Below are 19391 nucleotides of genomic sequence, written 5' to 3'. Positions count from 1 at the left end.
TTAGCAGAAACAGAGCCATCTGGTGGGTGGGAAAAAAGGCACACACACACACACACACACAAAAATCCTCATCCCAGTTATATATCATAACTGTATGTTCTGCTACTCTAACAAAAGATTAAATAAGTATATTATACTTATTTATTCATTGCTAAACAGAAATATTACTCAATTCAAAACCTTTTAAAGGCTTTCAGACTTAAAAGATGGTTTTTTTCTGTAATTGTCTTACACTTACTTGCACCTGATCTACCTGTAATATATTTTAAGCCAGGAAGCAGCACAAGTCCTACTGTCATTACCTCAGTAATGGTCAGCAACTAAACTTCAAGCTGGTAAAAACAGCTAAAAAGCTGCAGCATTCCTAAGGTTCCTACGTTTCTGTCCATAATCTGCCAGTAGATATACTTTGGTCTGCTCTTTTTACAATCAATACATTTCAGTAATTTTACTCAGATATTTCTAACCATGTGCAAAAAGACTCCACAAACCAGGTACATATAGAAAATATTACTTTTAAGTGATGATAAGTATGGTAGCCACATGCAAAACAAAATTCATATTTCCCCCTCTCTCAGTATTCATGATGCCAGAAAGAATGTATTCTTGTCATGGCAAGTGAATTTTGGTGTTAAGCTATTCACTTTGAAGAAGTTCTAAAATAAAAACAATTAGCTTATTTTAATAGGGGCTCCAGCTTTCACTGTCCAAACAGATCTTGAGATTACTTTATCATTGTCCTTCCTCTTCAAGACAGAGAAAGCACAGTTTGCAGTCTTGGTTTTAAGATTAAAAAACCCACAACAACAAAAAGACTTTGTCTCAACTTTAATAGCTAACTACTGTCACTCCCTTGTAAGCATCCTGGAATCTTACAGATTTACTGAGTAGAGGCTCCAATAAAGTTTTGGAGAATTCATTTGCACTAGACATACAGGGCAATATACTTAGGTTTAGAAGCTTACTTCTGGTTCACAGATGAATTAAAACTTTTGTTTTACTACAATGTTTAGTGGGACAGCTTCATTTGCACTGGGATATGTTTCTAAAAATAATCATGCTCATTACAAGACACAATTTTCAAAAAGTTTTAAATCGCCCTTATTTTGGACAATATTTGAAATTCTTAAACCCCAAACCTGTGGTTGTTGACACAACCTCAAAGATACGAGTCCCTAAATTTAGCAGTCCAAGCACTCTAAACAGTAGTTCACAGAGCATGTACAAATCACGAAAGACTGCCAACTTCAGTTTGAAATGTTTTATCACTCTTAGCAAGAAAAGAACTAATATCAACCAGTGAGACATACACAAAGTATTAGCTGCTAAGTATTAATATGAGAAACAAGCTGATAATTTAAAAAAAAAAAAAACAAAAACAAAAACAAAAACAAACAGCAACAAAACCAATAAAAAAAAGAATCAAAAACACTGCTCAAGAACAGATAGGTCTTCCCTTGTAAAAACACATATAGAAGTTACACATCATACTTTTAAACACCTCAAAGAATGGCAAACTCCACAAATTCCTGACCAACTTGTTCTGATATTTGACCACCTTCACAGTTAATGTTTTCTTGTGTTCAGAGGAAATTTCAGATGTTTCCCTTTGTGTCTACAGCCTCTTGTCCATAGAGTTAGGAATTAATAAGAACAGTCTGGTTTCCACCTCTTCAAGGCTCAGAACCCTTTGAGCCTGATCTTCTGCTGGCTAAAACAAGCTTCCCCAGCTCTCTCAGTATGAATTATATTCCCACCCCTTAATCATGTCTGCACCACAGCCCATCTAGTAAGTCCGTAATACACTTGTCCAGGAGAGCCCAGAACTGGATCCAGCTCTCCAGATATGCTCTCAGCAGCACTGAGAAAAGGGCAGGATCACTTCCCCTGACCTGCTGCCAGCGCTTTGCCCAAAGCAGACCAAGACATTATTGGCCTTTTTTGCAGAAGGGGTATATTACTGCCTTGTGGTCAGCTTGTCCACCATGAACCTAAGGGCCTTCTCTGAACAGCGGCTTTCCAGCTGGGTAGTCACCTCCAAAATAACCTGAGATTATTTTTCCCTGGGTGTAGGCCTTTGCACTTCCCTGTTGAAATTCGTGAGGTTCCTCTTTGCCTATTTCTCAATCTTTTAAAGGTCTCTCTGGAGAGGGCAGTAAACATTCAGTCTATCAGCCACTTCTCTAAAACACAGTCTATCCCATCATTCAGGTGATTAAAGAAGAGGCTGAACTGTACTGGCCCCAGAATTGATCTGTGGGGTTCAGCACCACTGACTTGACTCAAACTGGACTTTGTGCTTTGACATTCCAGGCACAGTTATGGGGGCAGTTTTTAATTCACCCCTCCCTGTCCACACACATAAGATGCACTTTTCTGTGATGTTTACGCTCACTTTCTAAAAACCTTTGACACAACATCTACTTTCCTCCACTATTTATTGCTGTATCTATTAATTTAACATGGCTATGACACAAGGTAAATCGGTAAACTTCTATTTGGTCTGTCTTTCTAGTCCTTATGCTGCTACTCCTAAACTAGCAAGCATAATCTTTAACAAGTCACAGGATAGGTTATAAATTACAACAGCAACGCTTCCTTCCTTCCCCACCCAAATAACCACTCCAGTGCAAGTAAGAGTGTGGGTAACCTCCTCAGAAGAGAAAACTCTGGTTACTCTGCCCCCCAGGTTTTGTAGCCTGTGCAACCACATTCAGCAGCAGAAATTATGATCTCAGTCTAAGCAAGAGAAGCAAGTTTAATAGCTGAGCTACAGTACTACATGTCTTTACTATGATTAAGGGATTTGCTATACCTCACACAAACCATTTCAGAGCTGGAAAATGAAAATTATTTCAGAATTTTAGGCTGCATTCCCAAACTTTAAGGAAGATCTCTATTTCATTCTTTCAAGTGATTTTACCAATCTTGCTCTGAGCCCATTTATCAGGAATGAATCACAGACCTTATCAGGAGACCTTCAGCTATATGGAGCAAGCAAATTCTGCCCCTTTCCTTCTTTCCCTCAAGAGACCTCAAATGTTGTGTTACAGGGTGTAGTTGATTTTGCTTTATTTCCTGAATAAAATATTTCCTGTAAATAAAATTTACAAGTAGTTACAGAGGACTTCTTGAGTTGCATACTTAAACTTTACCTAATTCAACAGCTACATTTAAAGAATTAGATGAAGCATAATCCTTTGCTGTAGTACTTGTTTAAAAATCTTGGTAGAGTCAATAAGTACAGTCCTTGTAACACAATGAAGAGGGCACACACAGCTACATAAGAATGACATGCACAGCCAGTGCAACAAAAAAGAAGTGTTTATTAACAAAGTAAAACAAACATGTGGGATATCTGGCTCATTAAAAATTTCCTGTCAACATTGAATGATATTTCAGTAGCAGGCACTGTAATTTAATGTCTGGTAACAGTGGTTGACTTGTATATCACTCCTGTTGCGCTATACAAATACAGCTTGAATAACTACTTATTATGTCAAAAAGAAGAACTAAAGCTATATTTTTCTACTTCTGATTTTTCCATACACATTCTTGCTAGCTTTCAGAATTGGGCTTCTTGGAGTTGAGAAGTCTAGAACTCAGTCATTTGGAAGTGACAGCGCATACACAGAAATTATAAAAAAATAGGTTTTCTCTTCAAATTTTACAGAAACATTTTAAAAATGTTTGAATAAATCAGCTGAACAGCAACTTTCTATATATATTCCAGATAGAAACTCAAACACTCAAATTAAGCAATATTTTGATTTTACAACCCAGCTAACATATTACATATAACATATACAACATATAACCATTTACAATTTCCTACAATACTATAAAGTGAACTTATACCACTAAAATAACATGTAGAAATATTTTTTTAAAAATGGCCAAACTTGCATATTCCCAAGTGTTGCTATAGAAAAAAAATCCCCAAAGGCATTAGCCCAGATTATGAGCACATGAAAAGAAATCCTTTTAGAACTTACATAGTTCCCTTTACTAAACCAAGTTACTTGTTTTCTCCCACTACAGTTACAAATAGAGGTAAGTGGGGCTCAGTCAGAGTAAGCAACTTGTTTCAATTAAGTTACAAACTAGACATTTTAAATTAGACTGCAAATTAAAGTGCCATTTCTTTGGATATACACAATGGAATACTAAGCAATGTTTAGCAAACTAAAGAACACTGCAGGTTCACAAATATTTTAAGTTGCTCAGATGTTAAATGTGATCTTTTATGTTCAGGCAAGGGTGTACAACTGTTGTAGAAGTGCTTATTCTTACTGCTTTCTTTCAAAAGTCCCCGATTTGCTCATAATTCATGTGTGTACAGTAGATACCATTTCTGCATCCTTTGTCGACAGTGCTTTATTCAGTGGTGGAGGCTTGTAGAAATACACTGCCAGGACCACAAAGACGATTGTGATGATTTTGCAAGCAGCACCTGAATGCAAAGAATAGAAGAGTCCTTATTGTATTCACCTCCAGTAGCAAAATGTGTTTCAGTCATTTATAAAGTTTCACATGAGGAGTTACACTGTAAGACTCTGAAATGCACAGCATCCATTTAAATGTATTTTACATGAACTGCAAAGGGCAGGGAAAGGCAGTTTTCCAACCGAACTTCACTGGCCTGAGAGTTTCTGTTTGCAGCAGCTCTTGCCTTTGCTTCAGTTTTGTATTTCCTCATGCCATTCTAACCTGAAGTGCGAGTCATTCCTTGTCTCAGCACTGTCATCTGCTGTATCAATGATCTCTTTTCCACAACCTAGAACTTCCCACATAGAGTGCCTGTTAAGAGTTCTCTCATCAGCTACCTTAAAAAGGTTACATACAGGTGTTTGTGCAACTTGGGGGGCCAAGGGGATAGGGAAAACAGGAAGGATTGTATTGTATCATAAACATGCCTGGGAGATACTGAAACCTGGCCTTGTGACCATTGCTTTTTCAGTTTCAGGATCAGATATTGGTACTTCAGTTTATGCACTGTAAGTACCTAGAAGACATGACAAGAACAGTTATCACAGATGCAAGCTTAGCCTGTCTTCTCTCCCACAGGCACACACAGTTCCCGTAGTTGAAGGGAACAGACTGTTAAACAAGTTGGGAATTTTTTTTGACCAGTGTTCAGAGATAGTTACAAGAACTTTATATACTTTAGAGAAAAGAACTGAAATATGACAAGAAGAAGAAAGCTCCTCAGACCTTAAGCTTTCAACACACAACCCAGATAACTACTGAATGGTTTGGGTTGGAAGGGAACCTAAAGACCATCTAGTTCCAGCCACCTGCTACGGGCAGAGACACCTTCCACTGCACCAGGTTGCTCAGAGCCCCATCCAGCTTGGCCTTGAACACTTCCAGGGATGGGGCATCCACAACTTGTCTGGACAACCTGTTCCAGTGCCTGGTCACCCTCTCTCTCAGTAAAGAGCTGCTTCCTAATATTTAACCAAAACCCACCCTCTGTGAGTTTAAATCCACTACCCATTGTTCCATCACTACACTCCCTGACAGAGTCCCTCTCCATCCTTCTCGTAGGCTCCCCTTCAGGTACTGAAAGGCCACAATAAGGTCACTCTGGAGTCTTCTCTTTCCTAGGCTGACCAATCCCAATTCTCTCAGCCTCTTCTTTATAGGAGAGGTCCATCCCTCTAATCATCTTTGTGTCCCTAATCATCTTTATGGTCAGATTGAGATGTGTGCCAGTCCCTTAAAATTCAGTACATAAAGTGTGACAATGAAGGAAACTAAAGAGCAAAACTCTTTTGTACTATTATTTAAAATATTTTCTAAGTAACCTTTAAAGAGTCACTTAATGTTGTCTTTCTCCTTGCACAATATTTTGCTTTTTATTATTTATGAAAAAAAATTTAAAACACTGCTGCTAAAGATTAAAAGTGTAAGGTTCTGTTTTAAAATAATTCTCATCTAGCAGTCAGGGTCAGTATATCTATTACCTTGTACACGAACTTAATATAAAGAAATTACTTACTCATGCCCATCAGCAGATAAACTACTCTTTCATTATCATATACCCAGCAGGCTCCTTTAGTTTCACATTCATCGATATCCCACAGAGTACAACTGCTGTCTATAGAAACACCAAACAAAATTGGCCCAGGAATAGTACCTAAAAAATACAGTAAAATGTTAGAATGTTTGAATTACTTGAAACAGTCTTACCTGGTCTTTGTGCATACAGTGAAATGCCAAACTGGTAGGGAAGATAAAAAGGGAGAACCAAACACTAAACAGAACATTTTAAACAAAGTCATGGGGCTCATACTACACAGCAAGTCTGCACCTAAACATTGCTCTAAATTAACAGGTAAGATGCATAGAGTGCTAGTTAATTCTTTATACAGCTCTCACTTTATCAAGCAAGAAGTTTGTTCAAAGACTTGAGTTTTTTAAAGCTTCCTCAGTTTTCATTGAAAAAAAAAGTGATTTAAATCAGGGGTGAAAGCAGCTAATCAAGGAAGCAGGATTTTAACTAATAGTCTTCCTTCAGATCATATTCATCAACCTGTTCCAAATGCAGAGAACTAAAATATTATTATATTAGTATTTTCAGCTACTTATTTCTTCCCATCCCTCAGATGTAGCCATGCTTCCAGGAAAAAACTTCACAAAAAAAAAAAAAGAAAAAAAAAAGCACAGTGTTTAAAATTATTCCTGTGTAGATTTTATTAGATCTGTGTGATTTTTGTTACAGCAGTGTTTTATAAAGCACAAGTGTCTTGCATCCAGGTATAGCCAATTTTATAATGAACACCCCAGGTACATCACTGTATATCTACCTAACCTACCCAAGCCTTAAATTGTCCTAGAGCTAACAAGTAGCTATGTCCTCACTAGATCTTCTGCCTAGAACCTCTGTGCGATTCCTCCAGCTTACAGCAGCTGCTAAGTAATGCTGTTAGTTGCTGCAGTTCTTCAGTCGTACTACAGGTAGTGCAAAAAGTTCTATCACTCCACAGTGAAATCAGGAGTCAAGACTAACATAAATATCTTAACTTTGAGTAAAATGAAACAGAGAAGCCCCCTCATATAATACTCAACACTACCTCCCAGCTAATTTTTACCTGCGAGGATGTTTGCTTTTATTATGCTGTATTAGTAGAACTTAGATTAATTGAGGTTTCAGCTGGTAGAGCAACACACTTAGATATTTGATTTCAAAGGAGAAGGAATGGCTGCAGTACTAAATCCTGACATAAAAGTCAAATAAGTAACCATGTCTTGTCCCAGTCTTGAATTAAACATGCTTTTTAAAAACTGTCTATTACTAAAGCAAGAATTTAAAATATGCCCAAGAAAATTCAGGTCAGTGTGGATCAGAATATACCTACATTTAGTTTTGTTTTGTTTTTTAAGGTGATTCATCTGTCTTACTGAGATGCTGAAGATGCTTAGATTTAGAAGTGTTATATTTCCCATGTTAAAACTCAGTAATTATTTATGTACAAGTGTCTACAAATTCAATAAATGACAAAATTAGCCAAAGGAATTTTAAAGGAAGGGAGGGGAGGGAAGACTCCATCTATCCACTTTGAAATATACTGGTATGGCCAATAAGAATACAAGTGTATGACAGTCACTTTCTTTAAACTTCTGGATCTTCAGATGTTAACTACATGAAGCTGTTTTCTATAACATCAGTTTTTCTTATCTCAACCTTCTTAATAGACCTTCTTCTGGGGAAAATAACAGCAGGTGCCTTTTGCCGAATGACAGTTACCTGTATCTGGTTTGTGCTGATAAGAACAAGAAAGGCTACAACGAGCACAAATGCCCTATTTAACAAGGAATTTGAATCCAGATGGTACCTTACAACAAGTGTATCCTATAAGCCAATGACAGGCTGCTTCAAGCTCCTCTGAAAGCTTCTTAATGCATTATTTAAAAGTCTAGAAAAAAATGTCAAATAAGAAGATTATTCAGAGGCAAATGTTTCAACAAGAAAATCGTACCCAGTAGTCGTAGAAACACTAACTGTACTCCAAGAGCAAATGACCGCTGTTTATGTGGCACACACCTGTAACAAGATTTGCAGTTTAAGGCACAGTAAACAAGTTTTAACTGTTTCATTTCTCTGCTGTGTCCCTCAGTGAATACGCTTTAGTTTAGAAATCCAGCCTGCAGAACAAGTAACAAAACTATTTCAAATGCTGTTTAGACAAAAGACTGAGAAAAATCCCATAGCCCATCAAGAAATTTTAGATTTAACTAGTTTAACAAACAGTATAAATAAAAAGGTAGCTTGCCCCCAGCACCCTGATATACTGTCGAATTTTTTTTCCATAGAACAACCAAGGAAATCAAAAAGTTTTGACTGTAATCCTGAGCTACTACTCCTAAAGAAGCACTAAATGAATTGAGACCAGGCTTCAGCAGAGCACATGTTGTATTCTCATAACCTTTGCATATAATTACGTGACTTTATAATTAAACCATTGTGGCCTATGCTATACAAATCAATATAGCGATTTAGTAAGTAGCAAAATTTACCTCCTTACCTCTTCCCCATTTTTTTCAGATATTTCTCTGGGAACAAACATGTTTTCAGGACAGTGTCCTAATGATACTACTATAAAGGCTAAATACAACCTAATTTGCTTAATTTATACAATTTAGTTTCAGAACTATTTTCTTTAATAAACTGTAACATGTCTTTTCTTTAATAAACTTTATCAGTATTGAAAAATATCATATTTACACAGAAGTTATTTTCACATTCTGGATTATGTATGAGGATTAGTCACATATCAAAACATCAAAGATGAGCAGTTACAGCAGTCAGTGTTAGGACCCCAGTACCCAAAAGGCAGCTAAGGAAAGGAGAATGAGTTTTACATCATGCAGGTCATTAAATCTAGCAATAGAACACCATCATGAGCATGTGAGTTTACATTTAAAGTTGCATAAAATAGGCCAGCTGAAAAGATATCAGAATATACTGTAAAACTTATCTGACATTTAGCTATTTAAATTAGGTTTTGAACATTTAAACTACTCTATCGTCCTTTCTTCCATAAAAACAGTCTCACTATTTTAGCTGAAGTGTGCAAGTAATCAAATATCCAAATGCTGCTGCTTAGAATTATCAAAATAAAACTACATCAGTTCAGTTTTGAAGATAATGCAACACTTCACATTATTCTGCCCCCGCACTAATATGACAAGGTGTTAATTCCAAATTTACACCTACCCTGAACAGGAGGCTATTACAAGGCACAGCTGCAGTATATCATTTATGTCCTCAAGCCCCTGCCAAAGAGCATCTAGCCACAACTTCACAAAGCATCATGTGTATTTTGCATGTATGCCTATGCATCATGGGTATTTTCTCTCTAGAAGTATTAGAGGTACAAGTCAGACTTCATCGTACAGGAAAACAGCACTACACCCAGAATGAGGACCACATTGTAAAAAAAAAACAAAACAAAACAAAACAAAAAACCAACAAACCAAACACCAAAATCAATAGTCTAGCTTTCATGCATATCAGTTTCAGCAATTTGAAAGACAGCCAAACCACTGATAAACATACATGCTATCACATTTTATATTTGTGACCACCATATATACAACATCAACATCATGAAAGGTAGTCCACAGACTTTGACAGGTCAATTTTTCAAGCCAGAACTCTGAATTGAGACAGGAAACAAAAGTTGAGAATGCAAGACTGTTTTTTTTTTCTTTTCTTGATACAATTTGAAGACCTGACACTATTGATACACAGACTAGTCAAACATTTTCTTCATCCAAACACATGGCATATTTATTCCTTCTTGCTTTAACTAAAACAGTCAAGAGTGCTGCCATAAGAAGGATTTTGATACAAACAGGCAAATTTTAATAGATTCAAACCATATCTACTAATCAAATGTAATTAAAGAGAGAGTGAACAGTTGTATGACTCTCCTCTCTTTCAAGTACTGCCTGCTTACTACATAGAGTACTTTAATGCACAAGGTATTTCCTGTTGAAGTACACATTCCAAAGCAAAACAAATAAAAATATTTCACTGATCCGAGCTTTCACAAGAATGCTACCTGTCTTTCAGCCCAGAAAACGTACCTGAGAATGGCCACAGTTGTTGGAGTAACAGCCATAAATGTAAAAACAACAGCAAAAAAGAAGATCGTCAAAAATATAGGTAAAAATCTGCATTGTGTTGGACATTTCCCAGAGATAGCTTCAAAGAGAAAGTCTTCTGAACCATTTTCTCTTACTGGTTTCCCAATACAGGAACAGTTGTGGTATATCTACAAATATATAAGACAAAATTTAGTTCCAAGAAAGACACAAAATGACATTATTTTGGTAAAAATTCATTGGGTCTGCATCAGACAAGAATAAACCTTGACCCTACTATAAGGGAAACAGGCCATTTCCTGATGACACTAATCCTAATTTTTAAAAGTAGTTCATCAGAACTTGACTGATCCATCTCACCTGAGCAAAAGTTATTATTACTTTTTTGACCTAAAAAGACAGTGACAGTCTCCATTTTGTAGCAAGTTTTTACCTACAAGCAGAAAAAAACCCCTTGAAACTAAAGATTTTAAAGTTAAACGCAAACCATATGCAGGGAGAGAGGCGAGCTCTACTCTTAAGACTTAAGCAGGAAAGACTAGAAGCTATATTGGACTGCTTTTGTAAGCAGAGGAACAACTGGAACATGCACTTCTTTTAAATCCACACAAGTTTGTTTTCTAAGAAAAAAAACCCGTGTCAGTGAAATGAAGTTTTCATAGCAAGCAGCAGTCAGTCTCCTATAGTTTCTTATGGATAATACCTCCTCATTTAACACTGTCCTTTTCTGATATAAAAAGTATCTAGGGGATTACATGTCTTTAGAATCTTCCTACAGTCCTCCCACATCCCTGCTCAAGAGTTTGTTATACTAGTAGAGACAAGCACAGAAAGCCTCTGAGTTCTGGAAGGGCTTGATAACCAGCCAATTTCATGGCTTACCATTCCTGCATCAGGGGCAACTGACATTCAAGTTTTAAAAACTTCACAGAAGCAGTATTAAACTCTAGTTTAATATCTAGTAGAAAAGAACTGTAGGTAATGTCAAAACAGTTGCTGATGTCTAGTTTTCTGATTGACAATTCTATTAAAGTACATTTAGATTTAACTCATTTTCAGCATCAGAATGTCTAGTAGAAGTAATATTTGCAAAATGACACGACCACACAAGTGAGAAACACTGTGACTGACCAATAAACTCCTACCAGGGAAGAAGTTCAGAGGAGATGGGAAAGAGGGATGTGCCCAGGAAGCTCACAGAACAATGCAGGCTGTGAATGACCAGAGCTGTTGCAAAGAATGCCATACAGAAAAGAAACAGCTGTGACAGCTGAGTCAATCAACCAATGGTGTAAATGGTTCTCCCTGAGTTCATTAAGAGAGTGGGAATGTTTCTCTAAATTAGCCAGACCAGCATGGGGAGCTAGGAAGTGTGGCTCAACCCAACATAAAGCATAAAAAGCCAGACAACTACCAGAAAAAAATCAGAGAGCAATAGGCTTGAGCTGGCTTCATATGCCTTCCCAACAACTGAGGAAGCCCGGCATTGTGACAGTGAACACATTAGAGAGCAGCAACAGTAGTCACACTGGTACCATAACTGAACTGTGTATTGCAATTGGTGTATTTTGCTAAAGGTAACTTACATTTGTGTTTTGTTTTTAGCATATTTTGCATCACTCTGCTAAATCATAGATCCCATGTAATATCAACTGTTATCAAGCAAATTTGGTATTAAACATTACACCTCTACAGGTGGAATGTCTAAGAGCACCTGGTCAGAGTGTACTGGACTGTGACACATATCAGTATTCATTCCACTTAAACAGTTTTTCTTGTAGTGACTACGACTTAGATTCATAAATACTGCAACTTCTTGTCATACTAAGGGAAGGATGCTTTTGAAATACAATGCATTTTGCAGGAAACCAGAACGGAACAGACCACGTCAGCTATACTCATTGCATAAAGTACCTTTGTCATGTTGCTATCAACAAGATATGATTTGCATCCTGCAAAACAGGGAGAAAAGTATTGAACTCGATCCCTGCCACACACGGGGTAGTACATAGAGCGCAAACATCCACAGTTAGCGTTGCATGGTGCTGTTAAGTTACGCAGAGTGCCTGTTCTGAAAAGCAGAAGTTAACAGGCTTTTAATAAAGTAATTGAAAAACAAAAGATACATAAATAAATACAGCAGGATTTACAGCATAATAAATCTCAAAGTATTTAAGTCAGGTTATTAATGCACTTGATTATTTTAAAAGTTATATTCATAGTAGCTACATCTCCAGGAATTTCTAGTTATTGTGCACCTAGTTGGTTTTATGCTATTATTCCTTCCATAGATTATCCTTGCAGTTTCCATTCACAAAACAGATCACAAAATTCTGCATATCAGCCCAATTCTTATCTTATACCACCTTCTCCCTTCCACACACTTTGGTACTCGAATTTCTTCGATTTACAATTTTAAGAAAAAAAGTACAAGATAAAAAACAGTATTTGGTGTTGTTTATTCTCTTGATCATATTCCAAGGTTTCGCCCCATTTTTGATTCAAGTCCACTTGCAAACCCACTGCATTTTTACTATTTTTAAGACTGCTATGCAGACATCTAAATTGTACAAGCACCAAGACAACTGCATATGCTAACCGCAGAGTTCAATGACATAGAAACTAGTCTTATTACACCCTGAAGACCTGAAACATTTTTTTCCTGGCTGTTTGGGGAATAACTAATGAATAACAGAGCTAAATTAAACTCTTGCTTACTATATCTACTCTCATTTTAGGCATTTACTTCCAATAACAGGCCATAGTCTAGTTGTATTTGAAGTAGTCCCACAATGTTATTAGTATGAAAAATCAGTTTGAGATGTGTGAGGATTGCCTTGAGGTGTAATTAGAGAGAATAAAAAACACCCTTTGATTTTCTAAAAGTAGTTCATTAGTAAGTAAAGAAGTTTAACAGGTTCAGAGTTCCATCACCTAAAACCAGGATTCTGACACTGCCAGTAGTTTAAATATTGTACTGTAAAATAAAAGTTCCACATTAATTATATAAAAGCAGGTTTCTCCATAAGAATTTAAGATAGTAAAAATACTAGTAGGAGAAAAATTATCTAGAAATTAAGCTGAAAACTTACATGAATTCAAACTGCAAATGGAATATTAGGGATATCATATCTATATATAGAATCCATTTGGTTGTAGTACAGTGGAGTCCTTCTAAATTACATTAGTGCTTTAAGCCTAAGCAAACTAACTGTCATTCTTCTACGTACGAAGAATTAACTATGGTGCATCATAAGCAAATTCACTAATTACAAATTTGTTCATACAGTGCCTTGTTAGCCTGCGAGGCACGCAAAGGGTAGAAATATTTAATCAATTAAGTGTGCAGACAATGTCTCTCTTCCCCGACCTTCAAAGAGGGATTGAACATTTAGGTATGTATGGTCAGAGAAAAACATTGAAAAAAGATACCACTGCTTTTCTAAAGCCAGATGAGACCATTTAATGCCCTTTAAAAACTCCATCAGTTGGGTGTTCTTTCACAGCAAAGGAATCCCAAAGACACGTGGAAATGAACAGAACTACATAAATATTTAATGCATTTCTCTTCCTTTAAGTTTTCAATGAAATATTGGGCAATTAAATTTGGCAAAAACAATTCTTTTGAAGTGTTTGCTAAGACAAAATAAGCCATGCTAGTTCTGCTGATAGCCTAATTTAGTAATGAACAGTGTTACTACCAACTGTATACTATTTCCACTAACACATGTACTCAGAAGTGAATCTGTACTGGTATGGTTCTGGAACTAAGCCTACGAAAGCTTTTCTCACTCCTCTAGGCTATTTCTCAATAGAAGGAGAATGCTTGCGATGAAGGATTTCTTTAAATTCTCCACAAAAATGAATCTGATTAAGTTTCCAAGTCAGTTCTCAGAGCAGTTTCATAATTTATTCTTTCAGAACCATTTGTTCAGTAGTATAAGCAAGAGTCAGACACTTGGCTATACTTCCACAAGCTTATACAGTTTCAGAACTGGCACTGTATTAGTGCCACTAACTATTCTGATGCAGGTCACATGTATATAGTGACCTGTATATCGTATAGTTCAACATTTAACATTGAATTAACTAAAACTAAACCACTTTTTATAATGGATACTGAGGCAAGAGAGTTATTTCAAGACTGGTTAACTCCAAATTGCTGTAGACAAGCAGTCTTCAGCAACAGTTAATGTACATAACTGACAAAGCGATGCAAAACTGTTAAATACAAGTTAACTGTGTTTAACTTCAGATGAAAATTAGTTCAGCTCTACCTTTTGTCAGCTGCTCATTATCATACAACTTGTTCACGTTATATTTTCTAGACCACCTCTTCAATATTCAATTAACAAATACAGATTCTTTTGCACAGTATGTAACTATAACCTTTTTAAAACCAAAGTCTGAATTCTGGTTTTCACAGTCCTGAATTGGTCAAGTCATCTTGCTGCTAGAATTTTTTCTGACACTGAAGCAGAGCCATATTTTATGCATCAGATTTCAACACTGGCCTTTAAATATATTGTCAATTTTTACAGCAAGTTGTAAAGACCAAATCTGAATGAGTGGTAAGTTTATTTTTCTTTTGGTCACCAATATATAAAAGTTTGTTTATTCACTTTGCATACCTTCTGGAAAAGGAAATACATATTAATTATTGAGGCATCATGACATTACATTTCTACTTTCTACCACTTTGCATATGCATTAGAGGTTACAAAAGCAATATGCGCCCAAACCCATCTTCTGCATTTTCATGGTGAACTTCATGCTACTGCGGCAGTAAAGTGCAATACTCCTCTTGCCCACCCTATTTAGGTTTCAATGCTTTTTTTCCACAGGAGGAGAACTTTCAGATTATGCTTTTGCACAAGATAATGGTACCTAACCCTTGTCTAAAACGGGGGACTGGGGAAAACAATACAAAGGTATAGGGAAGTTATTCAGTCAGTTGCTCATTATTATGACTTTTCCAAATGGTAGCTAGCAGCCCCTAGGTGCCAGCCTAGTAGAGTTATTTTGCATAGCACTATTTGGCTCTTTGGCAGACCTTCAAACAGCTGGAGCTGCCTCTGGCTCTGTTCATTAACGACAGAGTAACCAACTGCTTGACAGCAGTGTTTTGGAACACCAATGTTTTTAAACACTGCCTGTGCTACAGAAGTTTGTACTATTTAGAACTATAAGAATTGAAACATTATGATCTTTTACTTATTTCTTTAATAAAGCATGATTGGGCATTTTCTACAATATAGTGTCCACAGTGGTGACTTGATCACATTCAGTTATTCATTTTATTCAAGTATGGACCTAAAAATTCAGTATTTAAAGCAAGTTTATCCTTGAAAACATTTCTTTTTTATTTTGTTTCCTTTTGCTTTCACTTTTCTGACTTCTCTTCCTTTAGTGCCCTACTGGTTTCCAGAGTAAATTTTGTTCACAGCAACAGAAAGAATTTATCCTAGAATTTCTTACAATTACTACAAATATCTAAAAATGAGTGATAGACTACATTCTCATTAGGAAGCAGTATTATGTTGTTTAAGGGAAAGTAAAGTACATTGAGTTTAGAGAATTCTTTTGTATACATGCTAGCCAAAAATATTTTAACTGTGTTTCAATTAACCATGTTACTCCACCAGTTTTGGTCTCAAATTCTGTCACTGAGTTATTCTCTCTTTGCATTAAGTTTCTACCTCTATCAGTCACTAGACCAGGAAAAAAAAACCGAAAGGCCCCTTTGCACAAGGAGGCCAAGTGCCCTAGAACTTGATGCTACAATCATGTCTTTGGTTTCCTAGGGAAAAACTTGCAATTAGTGTAAGTTGCAGTGCACTTCCGTGTCCTTTCACAAAATTGACAACTCCTTCCAGGAACAAACTGTTTAGATTATCCAGAGTTCATTAAATGAAACAAGATACAAAATACTCTACTTTTACAGCAATACAAAATTAGGTGTAGTCAATGCCATGCCCCTACCACACCTAAAATTGTTACAGAAGCTGAGATTTGTGTCAAGCAGGGCTTGACTGCTCAGAACATTTTGCAGGTAAGGCATCCTTACCTTCTCTTATCTACTACATGAAGATTCCAAAACAAAGCTTTATAAAGTTGCATAAAACATTTCAGATTCATACAGAGAAGCAAAATATGACATTTTAAAAGGATTTATATTCTACGATGTAACATTTTTATTTTAAACATTAACACCAAACCCCATAGTGCATTAAAATATATTTACCCATTATATGTTTCAGAGACACCAGCGAAAGGTTCATTCCTGCATTTGGCAAATAAAAAGACTGTGTTTAATAGCAGGGCCACTGAACAAGTGCTTATCATGAACTTGATTATGCTTTTCAAATCCATTTTGCACTTGGAAACCAAGATGCCACTTATGACTTGGCCTAGTACTGCTGCTGGAACTAATACAAGTCCTAGAGGAAAACAAGACACAAAAATGCAAGACATAATTGTGAAGCAATTAAGAGTGCAATTTTATACTAAGAAAAAAAAATCAAAACAGTTACCTGTAAAATGCAGTCCACATGATGTCATTTTCAAACTATACTATCAGAATCTGACTGTATGAGTCACTTATTCTATCCTTACATGACCTTTAGCCTTTCCAGAAGCTTACCTTGACAGCATAATTTACAGCTGTCCAAAACCCAACTTCAGCACAGTCAAACTCGATGCCTTAGGAGTACTACATATTGGGCAGGAATCTCTTAACACCAGTAGGCCTTTTCACTTCAGAAAATACAAAATGCCCATTCACTGCTTCAGTGTCTTTTTTCACATGTCCATATGTGAAAAATTTCAACACACTTCTTTGCTATACATGTGTACTGAACTTGTTACTAAAAGAACATAACCACTATTATACAAGAGACAGCACAAGAAGCAATGAGGCATCTACTGAAAGATTTAAAGAAATCTAGAATCTAGGTCAGTGAGTCAGTTTTGCTGTCCGAGGCCATATAGTCCACAATGATTTATCCTCTTTGCTCTATTAGTACTCCAGATAAATAACTGGGCATTTCTACATGGCTAACCTACAAAATAACACAGAATTCAGTATAACTTGCACTGACCCGAGACAGCTAACTTCAGAGACAGTTCAAGTACAGTGGCAAAACTGCACAGGTCACAATCAATCATAGTCAAAGGTAGTTTTAGAAGTTTTCACGGTCATTGGTAACAGACTAGCTAGCTCAGTTCAGGTACAAACAGCTTTCAACATTAGCGTAGCCATTTCTTTAAAGTTGTGCATTTAATAAGCCCTATCAATATTTTCAACTCAAAGGTATCCAGATAAGGTCTGTGGACATAAAATGCAACACTCAGTTTTCTGCTTCACCCCTGGTTATTGTTTAACAATTGAGCATGTATTCCAATCTATTTCTATGCAAAATTTGAAGATACTTTGTTCTGAAGCCAGGAATAGTGACAGTACTATATCTAGTATTGTCCAGAGCGGTAAGTCAGTCAGTCAGTCAGAAAGTCTCTCTCAAACATATTTGTTGGAGAAAGAGCAGCTCAGCTACCTCATCCTTATATTGCAGCACTCTACTGCTTGGCAAGACATGTTTAGAAACATTGAGTCTGCCATACTGCAAGCATCTGTGGGACATTATGGACATGTCTGCCTTGATCTGGTTGCTGTTCTTGGGAAGAAATTGTGTCAGAGTGAATCATGGCGCCATACTGAGCGCAGCTCTTCCACCCAATTTTTCTGTTTCTCCAATACTCAGCTTTTCATAGAATTCTGCCTATTACTTTCCATATCGGATAATAGGAATAAGTGACAGTAAGCCAACTATAGAAGCTGTTACATAATTGTTTTATAACATATCCTGATTAGTCATTTTATTGTAAATAAATCTCACTGTAACATTACTGCAGAATTGAAGAAGAGAAGGGCAGAGACAACCCCTTATTTGCAATAAGCACTGCTTTTTTTTCCAACTGCTATTTATCTTGATTGCTTTAGTGGGACTAAGATACTAATGCTACTTCACCTGATTTTAAGTAAGGAAAATTAAATGTTTTTCACCAAGAATAAGAAAGGAATAAACTACAGTCTCATCAGCACATAAATTTCTCATTCTACTTCTAATATGAGATTGACAGTCTTCAAAAAACCTACAGACAAGTAGATTTGCACCCTTGATGAATTAAGTTTAAGTTCACAAGTATTAACTTATACATTAAAACTTAAGTTTTCACAAATCAGGTAAGAATAACAAAAATATTGTTTCTGATGTGAAATTGCATTCCATGTAATCACATTTACAAATATCTCAGGCAAACAAGATACCCATATAATCTTCCACCATGTTAATGAGGTGTTCAATACAATATATCTAAGATTTATAAATAAAAGGTCACATTACCTCCAAGAGTTGCTGAAAAACTTGACGTCTTTCCAAACTGATTTTCTATAAACTTTGGTAGAAATGTGGCAAATCCAGTGGTAACTAAAGCTTCTGAAGAACTGGCTATTATTAGACACATAAGTACTGGATTCCTCAACAGTATCTATGGAGAGAAATTATCATAATGCTCCAGAAATCATTTGATTTTGGTACCAACTAAAGTAGAAGCCACTATATTTTAAAGTAGCTAGTCTAATGGAACTTCAGTAATATGCTTTTCTGCTTTAACAACCTCAAGTATCAACAAAATGAATATCTGTTATATTATCAGTAGCACTGGAGACCACTATCACAACACAATAAAGAAGCAATTACCTTTCTAAATATCTATAGATTATATAAAAAAGCATTTCATTCCTCAGAATATACCAGTTTTAGAAAAGTTTGGATTTTTCTTACCAGGAGAGATATAGGAAAGTCTTTAAAATTTTTTCCAATATTCTTGATCCGAACTAGGGCCTCACTTCCATCATCATGAGTTTCAGAGACTTTTTCAGCCTGTATTTTTGCTGTTCCTACAAACAGTCATATTTATTGACAATGAAAACATTGAATACCTGTGCTCATAGACTTAATGTCAAAAGGGCAGAAAAATTCATGTTTCCTTTACTTGGAAAAAGTAGTTCAGATACTGCAGGTCTTCTTGAGTGTTTTATTGGTACAGATTTATAAAGAGATCAATAATAAATTGAAAGGAGATTTTTGTTGAAAGCATCATGCTTCCATTGGAATATCTTGGCTGCAATAAGATATTATCAGGAATATCCTAAAATCTTCAGAGTATGCTGAAGCCCATTCAATTTTTTTTTAAAGCATCTTCACACTCTCCCC

The 19391-nt window shown here is 36.1% G+C and overlaps 1 protein-coding gene across 1 annotated transcript in view; it reads right to left on the bottom strand.

The window, feature by feature from the left end:
• Nucleotides 1–3306: 3306 nt before the first annotated feature.
• Nucleotides 3307–19391, bottom strand: part of SLCO4C1 (solute carrier organic anion transporter family member 4C1) — a 29984-nt gene continuing 13899 nt past the window's right edge. Inside the window, exons 6-13 of the mRNA XM_017812742.1 lie at nt 18960–19075; nt 18519–18663; nt 16361–16556; nt 12031–12187; nt 10099–10286; nt 7986–8050; nt 6005–6142; nt 3307–4453 (exon numbers count right to left, since the gene is read on the bottom strand). Of these exons, the coding sequence (XP_017668231.1) occupies nt 4329–4453; nt 6005–6142; nt 7986–8050; nt 10099–10286; nt 12031–12187; nt 16361–16556; nt 18519–18663; nt 18960–19075 (1130 nt within the window). The 3' untranslated portion in view covers nt 3307–4328. The remainder of the gene's footprint in view (nt 4454–6004; nt 6143–7985; nt 8051–10098; nt 10287–12030; nt 12188–16360; nt 16557–18518; nt 18664–18959; nt 19076–19391) is intronic.

Source organism: Lepidothrix coronata, unplaced genomic scaffold, assembly GCF_001604755.1.
Source record: "Lepidothrix coronata isolate B3197 unplaced genomic scaffold, Lepidothrix_coronata-1.0 Scaffold37, whole genome shotgun sequence".
NCBI lineage: Eukaryota > Metazoa > Chordata > Aves > Passeriformes > Pipridae > Lepidothrix > Lepidothrix coronata.
This window is presented reverse-complemented; position numbering and strand designations above follow the sequence as displayed.